This window comes from Athene noctua, chromosome 3 (assembly GCF_965140245.1).
Source record: "Athene noctua chromosome 3, bAthNoc1.hap1.1, whole genome shotgun sequence".
Classification (NCBI taxonomy): Eukaryota; Metazoa; Chordata; class Aves; order Strigiformes; family Strigidae; genus Athene; species Athene noctua.
The window spans coordinates 27,242,644-27,256,759 of NC_134039.1; the positions used below are offsets into that span (position 1 = coordinate 27,242,644).

Below are 14,116 nucleotides of genomic sequence, written 5' to 3' on the forward strand. Positions count from 1 at the left end.
CAGGCCACAGTTTGCGTTCCCTTGGAGAGGCATCCAGTACACCTGGAATCGATTGTCCCAGGGCTGGAACCACAGCTCCACCATCTGCCATGGACTGGTCCATACTGCACTGGAGAAAGATGGGGCTCCAGAACACCTGCCGTACATTGATGACATCATTGAATAGGGGGACACAGCCGTGGAAGTCTTTGAGAAAGGGAAGAAGATATTTGAAATCCTCCTGAAGTCCAGCTTTGCCATTAAGCAAAAGAAAGTTAAGGGGCCTGAAAGGGAAATTCAATTCCTAGGAATAAAATGGCAAGATAGGCATCGCCACATCCCAATGGAGGTGATAAACAAGATCACAGCCATGGCCCCACCAACCTCTAGAGGAGACTCAGTCTTTCCTGGGCACTGTGGGGTTCTGGATGATGCATATCCCGAAGTACAGCCTGATTGTGAGCCCTCTCTACCACGTAACCTGTAAGAAGAATGATTTTGAATGGGGCCCTGAGCAACAACAATCCTTTGAACAAATTAAGAGGGAGATTGCCCAAGCAGTAGCCCTTGGGCCAGTCCGGGAAGGGCAGGAGGTTAAGAACACGCTCTATACTGCAGCCGGGGAGAATGGCCCTACCTGGAGCCTCTGGCAGAGAGCACCTGGGGAAACCCGAGGCCGAACTCTACGCTTTTGGAGCCGGGGATACAAAGGCTCTGAAGCTAATTACACACCAACTGAGAAGGAGATACTGGCAGCGTATGAAGGAGTTCGGGCTGCCTCAGAAGTGGTCAGCACTGAAACACAGCTCCTCATGGCACCCTGACTGCCAGTGCTGGGGTGGATGTTCAAAGGAAAGGCCTCCTCCACCATCAGGCAACCACTGCAACGTGGAATAAATTGGTTGCGTTGATAACACAATGGGCTCGAATAGGGAACCCCAGCTGCCCAGGGATACCAGAGTTGATTACGAACTGGCCAGAGAGCAAAGATTCTGGGATGTCACCAGAACAGGAGGTGACACGTGCTAAGGAGGCCCCACCATATAATGAGCTGCCAGATGAGGAGAAGCAATATGCCCTGTTCACTGATGGGTCTTGTTGCATTGTGGGAAAACATCAACGATGGAAGGCGGCTGTATGGAGTCCCACACGACGGGTCAATGAAGGTGCTGAGGGACAGGGTGAATTGAGCCAGTTTGCAGAGGTGAAAGCCGTCCAGCTTGCTTGGGATAATGCTGAGCGGGAAAAGTGGCCGAGGCTCTACCTCTACACCGACTCGTGGGCAGTGGTGAATACCCTGTGGAAATGGCTGCAGCAATGGAAACAGAACAACTGGCAACGTAAGGGTAAAACCGTCTGGGCTGCTGAAGTATGACAGGACATTGCAGCCCAAGTGGAAAACCTCGTTGTGAAGGTGTGCCATGTGGATGCCCATGTACCCAAGAGTCGGGCCACTGATGAACATCGACACAACCAGCAGGCAGACCAAGCTGCTGAGATTAGAGTGGCTCAGGTGGACTTGGACTGGCAGCGCAAAGGTGAACTGTTCATAGCCCGGTGGGCCCACGAGACCTCGGGCCACTGAGGTAGAGATGTAACATACAGGTGGGCTCGAGATCGAGGGGTGGACCTTACTATTGACACCATTGCAGAGATCATCCACGGATGTGAGATGTGTGCTGCAATCAAACAAGCCAAGCGGGTGAAGCCCCAGCAAAATGGAGAGCGATGGCTGAAATACAGATATTCAGAGGCCTGGCAGATCGACTATATCACACTGCCACTGGAAGCGCCACGTGCTCACAATGGTGGAAGTAACCACTGGATGGCCGGAAGCTTACCCAGCACCCCACTCCACCGCCCGGAACACCATCCTGGGCCTTGAAACCCAAGTCCTGTGGCGACACGGCACCCCAGAGAGAATTGAGTCAGACCTCAGGACCCACTTCTGAAACAACCTCATAATGGCTGGACAGAAGAACATGGCATCAAGTGGGTCTACCATATCCCCTACCACGCACCAGCCTCTGGGAAGATCGAGCGCTACAGTGGACTGTTAAAAACCACATTGAAAGCATTGGGAGGTGGGACCTTCAAAGACTGGGACATGCATCTAGCAAAGGCCACCTGGCTAGTCAACGCAAGAGGATCTCCTAGTCGAGCTGGCCCGGCTCAGTTGAAACCTCCACGTGCTGTAGATGGGGATAAAGTCCCTGTGGTGCGCATGAGGAATATATTGGGAAAAATGGTCTGGTTTAGTCCTGCACCAGGCAAAGGTAAAGGCAAACCCACCCACAGAATTGCTTTTGCCCAAGGACCTGGGTGTACCTGGTGGGTGATGCAGGACAATGGAGAGGTCCGATGGGTACCACAGGGGGACTTAATTCTGGGTGAGAACATGCTGTAAATTATGCTGTGCCTTCATAAATTATTTTGTTATTGTTAACTGCTAAATGGCAGCTGGACATGATGCAGATGGTATAGGAAAAAGGAGTGGATTATATCCTGGTTCAGCTAGGATAGGGTTAAGTTTCCCCAGCAGAGAGAGAGGGGGAAGGGATCTCCAGCCGGTTTATGGAGGTTGCTGACCTCATGCTGACTTCAGGTCCAGGGGAGGGAAACTTTGATTTTACTTTCTCTTTGGCTTTTTGGTGGCTGGACCCACGCGTCAGCTTTGTTCCGTGACCATTTAGCAGTATTTCTCTGTATATTGTTTGTCTTGTTCACTGTTATTGCTGTTTATTGTTGTTATCATTTCTACTGTTGTTGTTCAGATTATCACACTGTTGTATTAAATTTCTTCTTATTTTACCCTGGGGTCTGTGCCTAACTTCCAGCCCGACCGGCTGAGAGTGGGGGAGAGGCAACAGCAACGTGCTCTCTGGTCCCGGCCAGGCTTAAACCACCACAGATATGCACTAGAAGAAGGTCTTGGAGAAGGATGGAAAATTTGCCAAAATGCTGCCACTTTAACAGAAATCTGGGTGAGTTCTCTTACTTTTAATAGAACATACCTTTCGTTTACTGCTGCTAATGCAGAAAGCAGCTGATCATATTCTTGTGGGGCTTACAGTACTTTCACAGGACTTTGGAATAAACAAGAGCATATTGCATGTCAGGAGTGGCAAGAACTTTAAGGAGGAAGACAAGCCATGGATGCTCTTTGCTTACTCCAGACCTCTGAGAGAAGTTGAATGCTATACTGTACCAGAGACATAGTAGCTCCTTAAAAATAGAAAGGATTGCCATTTGTCACTTTAAAGTGCATTAAACATGCACTTGCCTGTTTGTGTTGTTAGAGCATTTCATTATGCACTTGTGCAACACCTCTTCCTTATCCACAATTCCAGCTCTTTGCCTCTGCTCTAATACAAACAGTGATAATAAATTAATGTCTGGCTTGGCAATATTGCTACAGTCTCCAATTATGAGAAAGTGTTTTCATTTAGAGAAGAGAAATCAAATGGCAGATTCCACTGTCTCTCACCCCTTCCTGTCTGTGAACAAGCTAGTCCTTGTTGTAAACTCTATGTAACTTGCTGTGAGGGAGAAGGCATTGTGGAAGAGCCCTACACTTAAAGTAAAGGTAGTGCTTCAGTAGTTATTTCTTGGGGATCTTTTCTAGTAGAGTTAACTTTCAAAAGGAGAAGGATTCTTGAAAACCAAACACAAAGCTTCCACAAATAGCAAGAACCAGAGCAGGCAGAGGTGAAATGCATTGCAAACATGATGCTTCTTCTTCAAAACCCAAAATCACCATCACAGAAGTAGAATAGGTTGTTGTTCACCATCCGAAGTCTGAGACTGTTTCCATACATGATGCAGAGTGGGCAGCCAGAATCCCTGGATAACCAGCTTCTTCAGCTGTGTTCTCACAAGGCAAATGCTGCTGCCTTGGACTGGTCAACTTGAGTTCACATACCCTGGCTGAGACCAAGAAGATGACTGGCATTGCTCAGGGGTACCTCACCAAGAATAAATATCCAGAGCCATGGAGGAGTCAGTGCTTTCCCGTGCTGCTCTCAAGGGCTCACTGAATTCCCTGGAGACATGAATATCAACTGCCAAGTAGCACTCCTGGCCTACCGGAGTGGTAGCACTGGTATGCTCTCTCAGAAAGGACCACATATTACCTTCAGGCTGGGGAAGTTTCTTGGCATGTGTTTCTGTCTATCTGTGCTACAAAGAGCCATGGAAATCTGTGGCAGACAAGGGTTAGTAATGTCGTTTCCTTGGTTTTTATGCCATATGTATGTCAGGATACAGTCATGAATGTATACACTAATTTGGTTCAGTGCCCTCTCAATTAGGTAGAGTGAAGTCAGGGAACCTTTGCAGGCAGTGTTATTTGATATCTGCAGGCCTGTAGATAGAGGCAGAGAACTGTGAGGAATGAAAGGGGTTCCCCACCATGTGTAGAAACTTCTGAATTACAGACAGCAGAGGGATAGCCTAGACAGCAGGATGCATGAAGTGCTTACATATGAGTGGAGGAGTGAAGACAGCATGGGTAGCCATACCTCCTCTTTATATCTCCCAGCTGCTGCTCCTTAGGCCAGCTCAGCTAACAGACCACGAAGTCTGCATGACAAAACAGCAGCTGGGAGATGTAAAGGCAGGGATCCAAACACAGTGCATATTTTAAATCATGAAAACACTGCAACAGAGTCCAACCCCTCCTTGTCGTCTACCCTGCCCAGACTACCCTCAGTACCATTCATCTCAAGGAAAAACTAGACTGACTTTTCCTCTCTGATTAAAGTCTTTGGACTAAGTAGTGCTGGCTGAGCCCCAGATGCTAGAGCTGTGCATTAGAGGCACTCCCATCCCCAGCTGGAGAATGCTGTGTTAAGGGACTGCCATCTGGCAGCATCTTCAAGGAACTGCAAAAATGCTAAGCAGAGACAGAGGTTGGTGAGCATCAGCCTGTTGGGAGACTTGCAGGTGCACCCAGGAAGGATAGATTATGGTTGAGCCAGACTTGTGCTGCCGACTGAACTATCTGGCATTAGGAAGCTGCTGCTGTGATAAAAGACACTAGGCTGCCACTCAGTTAAAAAGTTGTTTCTCACTTAAGAAAAATCCCGCTGTTTTCCCTCTCTTACTTCAAGTTGGCTGAAGAAGCCTGACCTAGTTGTACTCAGTCATTGCCCCTTTTTAGCTAAAGCCAAGTTCTTGCTTTGTGAAGATACACCCAGGGAGGCAGGTCCCATCTTGTCCCCACTCTCCTGGGAAAGCAGTGAAGACCAAAGGTGACCACTTTACTGAAGAATGGTGTGGGATGAAAAGAACAGTAAATAAGGTCCCTTGGCCAAGACCTGGTAATCTAACTTCTTTCATTTTGAAATATTCAGTATGGTCCCCTTGCCTGTGCTACCCTTTCCTTTTTTCTGTGTTGGGACAAGCTAACAGACAAAACAATAAGCATCTCCTCAAAACATGCTCAGGATTTTCACCAAAAAAGGCCTCTTGGCCACCTTGACTAAAGCTTTCTAAACTAGCCAACTTTGAAAGGGGGCACACTGCAAGCAGGAAGTAATTTCTCTAACATTTCAGAAGACTTCAGTTGTCCTGCTCTTTGGAAAGTGTCCTTTCTGCCCAATATCACAGGAAACAAACTTCCATACTTTTGTTTGTAAACAGAGACCTGCATGAAGTAGACAAATTTGAGGCTTAGCTGAGCCTGAGAGTCTTTTGCCGATAGCCACTACACTGAGCAAGCAAAGGGCCCTTGACCAGTGAATGAATTCCAGTCGTTGGTAGTAGCAGTCTTGGGTTATCTTTTATTAATTTATGTATGAATTTGCACACAAGGAAAAGCTTAAGAGAGAGAAAGCTAGAGAGAGGAGCCCCTTTACACTTCTGGAGCCAGCACAAACATTAGGCTAAGGTTCTGAACATACCTTCAGCCATGATCTCAGTACCATTGCTAGATGTAACAGCTCAGTGAAGCCTGCTGAGCCAAGAACGCCCTATGTGTGCTCACATAGTGAGGCTATGAAGAAGTTTGTGAATGAGTGCCGAATGAACTTTTTTTTCAAGAAAGATATGAGAAGAGCCTACTCTGCCATTTATGCAAGTCACTGGACAGACACTGACCTGGGGCTAGAGCTGGTGACCTAGATCTGAAAGTATCTGTGTACCCCCCTGAAGATGCCCTATGCTTCACAGATCTCTCTCATCCCTCAGACTTTGTGGCACTGAATTCAGCAAGGAGGGCCATGATGACTTACCAGTCCGTGTGTGCGTCATCAATGACCAGGAGGATCTTGGGTTTCTGGGCCACAGGTGGTGTGGGGCTGACTGAGTGATCAATTAGTCCTGCAGCTGCTTGTGTGGTCTGCTTCATGGCACTGGAGATGGAGCTGAAGATGCTGGTGCCAGTAGAGGAAGAGTGTGAGGGCTGTGGTGGCTGTAGATGCTTTCTCTCTGTGGCAGGAGAAACTGGGGAGCTTGTGGAATTGTTCGGGCACTGCAAGTCCATCATGTAGCCATTGGGCAAATTTGCCACAAAACTACTGTCTGAGAGACGCCTCCGGAGGAAATTCATTGTGGCAGTGTTGGGTGAAAACTTTCTCAGCAAGAGTGAGGCTGAACAACAGTGTCACCAGTCCTGGGGAATGTTTCTGCGTGTGTGTGTAAGGTATCTCCTTGCACTCCAGGCAGACAGGCTTTCTGTCTTGAAATCCTTGCTGGAGAAATATGCCTTAGTTTTTCAGCTTTCTTTCCTGTGGGAATAAAATCAAACACATATATGTGAGATACATACTTTGAGTCTGAGATAAGAAAAACTCTTTCAGCCTTTTAAATTGCTAGGTTAATCAACGAGAGGAAAAAGGACTACTGGTTTTGTTGCAGTATGTTACACTGGTACAGCCAGATAGGACAAAGCGCATTTCATGGCTTGTTTTCATTCCAAAACAATTTCCCAGTTGTGGCAGACCAGCTTGCACTCACTTAAGGGCTAAAAATTCTGTTAGTGTTCATTGTGGAGAAAGAAATTATTCTGGCCATAAATGTTATTTTCAAAAGAGACAACTTATTTCTGGTATTTTGTGTATCAGAAATAACACATGATTGTTACAGAATAACCAGAAAGTGATCCAACAGGATAAAAAGTTTTGTCATCTTTGGCAAGCTTGTAAGCAAGGCTCTGAATTAAGGAACAAGCATTCTAAATTGAAACAGCTTGTAGAAAATAAATAGTGGAAAAATCCACACACACATCTTAAACTCAGTAGCAGCTTCAAACTACTCATTTCTCTCCCTGCTGCTCTGTTTTGTCAATTATTAGGCCTAGCATAAAGGACACAGCCAGCATAAAGATGAACCAATAATCAAATTGTATTTGATACAAAAGGGTCAGTACATGAGTGAGCGCTGGGGGTACAAACAAGTCAGTCAGATTATACATAATTGACATCAATCCCACTGACCCTGACAATGACACCACACAACCAACAATGGGTGGAATAAATGGTGAAATGCAGTTTCCCATAGAAGGGACAGGAGACAATCGAGTCAATAAACCAAATACATAAGACCAAGGAAGCCACATACTGAATCTCTACACAGCCCACATTTACAAAAGCCAGACCTGACTGGAGCCCAGTTCCAGGGAGGTGGGAGATCCTCCCCCAACATGAAACTCCGCAAAGTGCATCCACCTCACAGACAGACACTGCCCCTTCCTGTAAGTGGTCCCAGCTTTTATCCCTAAGTGGGACACCTGACCTTTGTTTACTTAATGTGGGACACCCGGGGCTCCTTTACCCAATGGCTCTCCCTGCAAGGCCGGCTGCACCCTAGAGGGAAGCTTAAAGTAAACTCACGTCCCCTTTGTGAAGGGCTGTGGGAATCACCCATATGTCAACCTTAATTTGGGGCTTGGGGTTGAAACCTCAGCATTTCACTTGGCCCCTTGACATATGAGTGGACCACAGCCCTCACATGATCTCTAAGTGTGACATCTTTATCTTATATTTGGTTACAGACATTGCCACAGTCATCTCAGCTGTTACTTCATGTTCTTCACTGTTGTGGTCTTTTTCATCGGAAGATCAGTGTGACTGTGGATCTGAAGCTGATGTCATCTGCTCAGCACAGTTCAGCATCAACTTGTATTCCAGTCGGCACGCTGCCCATTCGGGTTGAATACATTTGTCATGAGTGATTTCATATTCCCGGCAGTGCCATGCAAGATCTAGAAGACAAAACCTTAGACCATCGTTATTCCCACAAATAACATTTATTTGTGGGAACATGTTCCCATTTTTTCTGTCCAGGCTTCATGATTAGGATGATGTTATCTTTTCCTACAGCTATTACCTCAGCTGGCTCAGGGGGGCCACTCGGCCCTTGGACCCATACTTTTGCCCCATTACTAAAGCTGGTAGATCCAAATCCTTTGTCTCCACAAACAGTAGTGACTTGGGGTGGGTCCCCCTACCTCACCGTTGTTTTCAAAATTAGTAATATTAATAGCTGTGCTACTCTATCATTGGGTTGAATAACTAAATCTTGTTCGCCATTATTCAGCAGGATTACTTTGATCTCTCCCTGGTAGTCTGCATCAATCACTCCTCCCATTACATGAACTCCTTTTAGGGCTAGGTTTGAGCAAGCAGTTAAGCCAAAGTGTCTTGGGGGAATTTGGATTCCTATCCTGGTGTTAATAACCCTTGTCTGGCCTCGATTTCTCTTTACCAGTTCTGATGCATAAAGATCTAGCCCAGCAGCCTCTGGAGTGGCCTGGTAGGGGGCCATTGCACCTGGAACCATTTCCCAGTAGGTTAAAGTTTCAGTTACCATTAGAGGCTTTATTTGCAGCTTGGGCGTAGTCATGCACATCAAGGGTGTCTCCATCTCCCTGATGGGTCTATTGTTGAGGGTGTGGAGCGCATCTGTGAGGTTAGATCTCCATCGGGATGGGTTTCCATTTCCCAGCTTTTTTAACGGCTCCTTTAAAAGCCCGTTCATTCCTTCAATTAATCCTGCAGCCTGCGGATAGTATGGGATACAGAAGATCCACTGAATGTTGCACAGCTCTGCATATTGCTGTACGAATTTATTTCAGAAATGGGACCCATTATCAGTTTGTATTTGTAAGGGGATGCCATAGTATAGGATCATTATATCTATGGTAGAGGTAGTACTATGGTGCATGGCTTTTCTGCAGGGATAAGCAATCAAGTATCCTGAATATGTGTCAGCTGCAGTGCAGATGTATTTGCACCTTCGGTCCTGGGGTAAAGGGCCGATATAGTCCATCTGACAGATTTGTCCTGGCAATTTCCCTCTTCCCAATTCTCCTTTTACGATATTTGGTACTGGCCACTTATGAGTATGCTGGCACACAGGGCACTGGGCAATTATTGTTTTGATCATATCCAGTGACATAACTGTGCCACGCTCTTGGGCCCCCTTGTAAGTGGCCTTTTCCCCAAGATGCCCACATTTCTCGTGTGCCCATTTTGCCAAGCCTTCATGGTCTCTGTCCTGGTTCAGCTAGGATAGGGTTAAGCTTCCCCAACAGAGAGAGAGGGGGAAGGGATCTCCAGCCGGGTTATTCATACCATGCTGACGTCAGGTCCAGGGGAGGAACCTTTTTCACCTTGCTCTTTGGCGGGCTCGGTGGCGGGAATCCTTTGTCCGTAAACCAGCTACCAGTATTTCTCTGTATATCTTTTGTCTTGTTCACTGTTATTGCTGTTTATTGTTATTATCATTGTTACTGTTGTTGTTCAGATTGTTCTATCACTCTGTTGCATTAAATTCCTTGTTACTTTAGCCCGGGTCTGTGCCTAACTTGCAGCCCGACCGGCCGCGGGTGGGGGAGGGGCAACGGCAACGTGCTCCCAGATCCCGGCAGGAATTAAACCTGCACATTAAAAATTGGTGCACCAACGTGGGGCAGACCCTGACCAGAGTGTGATAGAGCAATCTCTTGGGTGTAATCTTTCTGTTTGTATTTGTGTTTGTTTGATAAGAAAATGTTTGCAATGCTGGCCCGTTTGCTTGCGTGGTGGGGCTGGATTAATCCTTATATCCAGTGTATAATCCCAGTGGTGTTGTTTGTTATCAGTGGAAGATGTGCAAAGGGTCTTATGTTGTTATACTGGCTGTTGAATGCTTATAATGCCTTTCTATCGCTGTGCGGGGGGGCGGGCTGGTACCTGTTTGCCGTTTGGGCTTTTGTTAGGGGTACCACCCCCGTTGTGGGTGAGTCAGGGGAAGAGATCCTCTCGGTTTTGGGGAGTTTAAATTATCCTTGGAGCCTGCAGGCCACTGTGATTGTGGCACTATGCCTTCTGAATGCCTGCCTGATTTCGGTTTTGGCCATGCGGCACTTCTCTAACAATAGCAGTGCCCGGAAACCTGCCCTGTGGTCAGATGATAGTGAGTGGCAAGGGGTGTGGGAAAAGACGAGCAAAGGCCTGAGTCAGTGGGCACCCCCAATGCTTTGGAACTTCACTCCTGAGCAAATGCAGAGCCCTGAGAAGCTGATGGAGTGCTTAGAAAGGGTGTGTTACCAAACTGGCGAAACCCAGGAGACACAAATCGCTGCAATGTGTTGGGGACTTGCCCATGCATACCGTGTCATCTTTAATACCACCCGCTGCCTTCAGATGGAATAAAAGGCCACACAAACAATATCTGAACTGGGGGCACAGGCAGAGCCAGTCTCAGTTGCCTCCACCAGCACATAGACTGAGCCAGAGAGCCAGGCAGTGCCAGTGTCAGTCGCCTCCACCAGCACACAGACTGGGCCAGAGAGCCAGGCAGTGCCAGTGTCAGTCGCCCCAGTACAGAAAACAAAATATACCAGAAGGTCTCTTCGCAGAGTGAGGGATGAGGATGAGCCAGGCCCATCAGGGGAACAGGAGGAAGGACCAGAGGTGACTGTCCGATCTCTGTCCCCGACTGAGCTGCGAGATATGCGGAGAGATTTCGGCCGCCTGGGAGGCGAGCAGATTTGCACCTGGCTGCTCCGATGCTGGGACAATGGAGCCAGTGCTTTTGAGATGGAGGGGAGAGAGGCCAAGCAGCTGGGATCTTTGGCCAAGGATGCTGGCATTGATAGGGGAATAGGGAAGCAGGCTCAAATCCTCAGCCTTTGGAAGCGACTCCTGCTCAGTGTAAGGGAGAGGCACCCCTACAAGGATGATATACTATGTCAGCTAAGCAAATGGACCAGCATTGAGAAAGGTACCTAGAACCTCAGGGAACTGGCCGTGTTTGAGATGATCTATGGTGATCTGAATGATGAGCATTCACCCATGGACCCAGATCAGGCCCCTTGCACACACCTGATGTGGCGAAAGTTCCTGAAGAGTGCACCAGAAGCACACTCGAAAGCATTGGCAATAGTGTCCCGGTGGACAGACACACAGACCCTAACAGTGGATGGAGTGGTTGGCAAGCTCCGGCAATATGAGGGAAATCTCCCTTCAACTCAGCATTCCTGGGTCTCAGCTGTGGAGGAACTGTCTCAGAGGGTCTGTTGGGATTCTAGAGGGCTTTCTGTGAGAGAATGGCCATGTGAGCAATCCTGTATGAGAACGAGACTGATAAGGGCCTCAGCCGAGCAAGAATGCGATAAGGATGTGACCCTGAATGAGGGGGGAGAAACTCGACGAGACAAACAACCCCCGGAAGGGGTTGGGACGGAAGAGGAAGTTACACAAGGCAGGAAGCCTGGCGAGGCTGATGTGGCACCTTTTATCCAATCATAAGAAGGTTTAAAGCGTGGGCTAAGTTAACTGTCCAATCTTGAGGACTTGTACTGCATGTTACTCACGTGTGCGGGAGAACGTTATAAAAGGGCTTTCTTAGTTGTAATAAACGGGCATTGCTTGATCACATTGGTCGTGTGCGTGCTCAGCTCTCCCGCAAGTGGCGTCCCTGGGTGGGGGCCTCAAGATTGGCACAAAGTCTTCACTAAGGAGGACTCGTCAGAGTGAAATCTGAGGGGGAGAAAGCCGGTCGACATATCCAGACACTGCCCCGGTGTCTGAAGGTGAGAATCTGCGCGCTGTAACTTAAAAGGGAGAGATAGAGAGTTTGAAGATAACAGATCCGCGAGAGGCGGCGGCCGGGGAGGAATGGGGCTACCTTGCCAAGGACGAACAGGCAGTGGTGAAACTCCTCCAGTGTGTCCTCTCTATGAGGGGGAAAAAATATAAGTTCACTCTAGAAAGTTTAAGGTGGAACCGAGAAAAGGGACTTATATCTACTTGGGAATCTATAGGGAAACAGCTTTGGAATTCGATCAGTGATGGAGGAAGATCAGCAAAAGAAGTGAGCAGCTATAGCACACTCTAGAAACAAATCCGTGAGACTTTGCAAGAGCTGAGCAGTGAGTGTGCTGTGGATGCTTCTGCTTTTACAGCGATCAGAGTAGCATCTCGTTCTGATAATTCGCCTCCGATGCCGGCGCCCCTAGCAGCTCTCGTCGCGTTAGCTCAGGAAAAAAAACCTGTTTACTTTGCCGGTCGCGCCGCCGTGTCCTCGAAGGGCAGCAGGGGCGAAACCGAGAGCTGCGCGGCCAGAGCTGAGAACACCCGAAGGGCACCTGATGCCGTCAGAAGGAGAATGAGGCGGCATCGGGGGAGTCCGCGGGGTCCAGCAGTGGGCGGGGCGTGGAGTATGGAGTTGGCGGCGGCGGCCCGGGGCCCCCCGAGCCCCCCCCCGCCGCGGAGTGACCGCCTGCGGCCCAGCCCGGCACCGCGCTCGGACCGCACCCACCCCCCCCAACCCCCGACAAAAACAACAAGTTTTTTCACAGAAAAGGTGCTGACGCTGTCATGAAGCAATGGCTTTATATGTTCTTAATGGAGTCTTCGTATTTGTAACGTTTGTCATTTTATGTGGTGTCAGTAAGGAGTGTGGGAAACTTCTTTGTGTGGTTGTGTGATTGTTCTGCGTGTGTGAGACACGGCCCAGCTGCAGCTGCAGAGTCATCGGTGCTGCTGTCTGTTTGGGCTCAGTGTTTTAAGTGCTACATGTAAAATACCTCCTCTAACGGGAGGCAGTAATTCTGTGTTAATTGTTGTCTTCCATTTAGGTGCGTGCTCTGCGGGGAGAGTGCACCTCTGAACAATCTACCTGACGGAAATATTGTCAAAAAATCACCTACAACCTTACAGGGTTACAGAGTTGTTTGTTTTACCAGGGGTCGTAGATGTTGGTTATGAAGAAGAAAATCAGAATTATGGCCTGAACCCCTGTGTTCTGTAACAAAAGGGTCAAAAATTGTTCAGCCTGCTTACTTTACTACGGTTCCCCCTAATAGTATACCAAGAAGCCGCAATTACTCAGGATTTGGATCAGCAGGCACCCCTTAAATATTTTGGGCTCAGACAGTGACACAAGATTGACATCTAGTAAAATGTACTCTCACTAAAGATAAAGCGTCTGTAGAACAACAAAAAAGGGGAGATGTACAGTATCAATCTACACCTCACGAAACGCTAAATAAGACATTATATGTCATGAACCTTTTAAACATTCCCCTGTCTCACAGGTGCCACCAATATTGTGTCATTTCTCATCACAGATACCAGATCAACAAGAAATCCAAAGTAAAACTCAAGTGTTAACAAAAAACTTAAAAAGTGGTAACTGAGAAGGACCATTTCCTTTAATAACCTGGGGAAGAGGTTATGCTTGTGTGTTCACAGGTCACAGTCCCTGGTGGTTACTGACAAGGTGTGTGCAACCACACCTGAGGCCTGAGAGGCAGCCAGCACTCAGGAGCCAGCTGTGGGTGCTGTGGGTGCCCCTGTACCAACAGTTTGCAATCTCTTCGACTGATAATTTAAGTCGAATGTCTGGGTAATGTTTGCTACTGCAACAGAACAAACTACACTACAGTTGCCAATTCTTTTAAGAGAAAATGCTACCAGTAATTGCAACTCCTTAATGAGATATATAGGCTTACTAGTCACTAGTGAAAGATGTAGTTTAGATGAAATGTTGTTATTCATAAGGATGAAATGTGGTAAGAATGTGTGTATTCAACTTTCTTTGTTTAGCAATATTAAGAATTAAGAACTCAAGTGTTTAACCTTATTAGAAACTCCCTTGGTTTTCCCCTGGAGTGCTGGCCAGGCTCTGGGTGGAACCCAACAGGAGG

The 14,116-nt window shown here is 47.7% G+C and overlaps 1 protein-coding gene across 1 annotated transcript in view; it reads right to left on the reverse strand.

The window, feature by feature from the left end:
- SYN3 (synapsin III) overlaps positions 1-6,544 on the reverse strand; it is a 210,696-nt gene extending 204,152 nt beyond the window's left edge. Inside the window, exon 1 of the mRNA XM_074902388.1 lies at positions 6,213-6,544. Coding sequence (XP_074758489.1) covers positions 6,213-6,529 — 317 coding nt within the window. The 5' untranslated portion in view covers positions 6,530-6,544. The remainder of the gene's footprint in view (positions 1-6,212) is intronic.
- Positions 6,545-14,116: the final 7,572 nt, after the last annotated feature.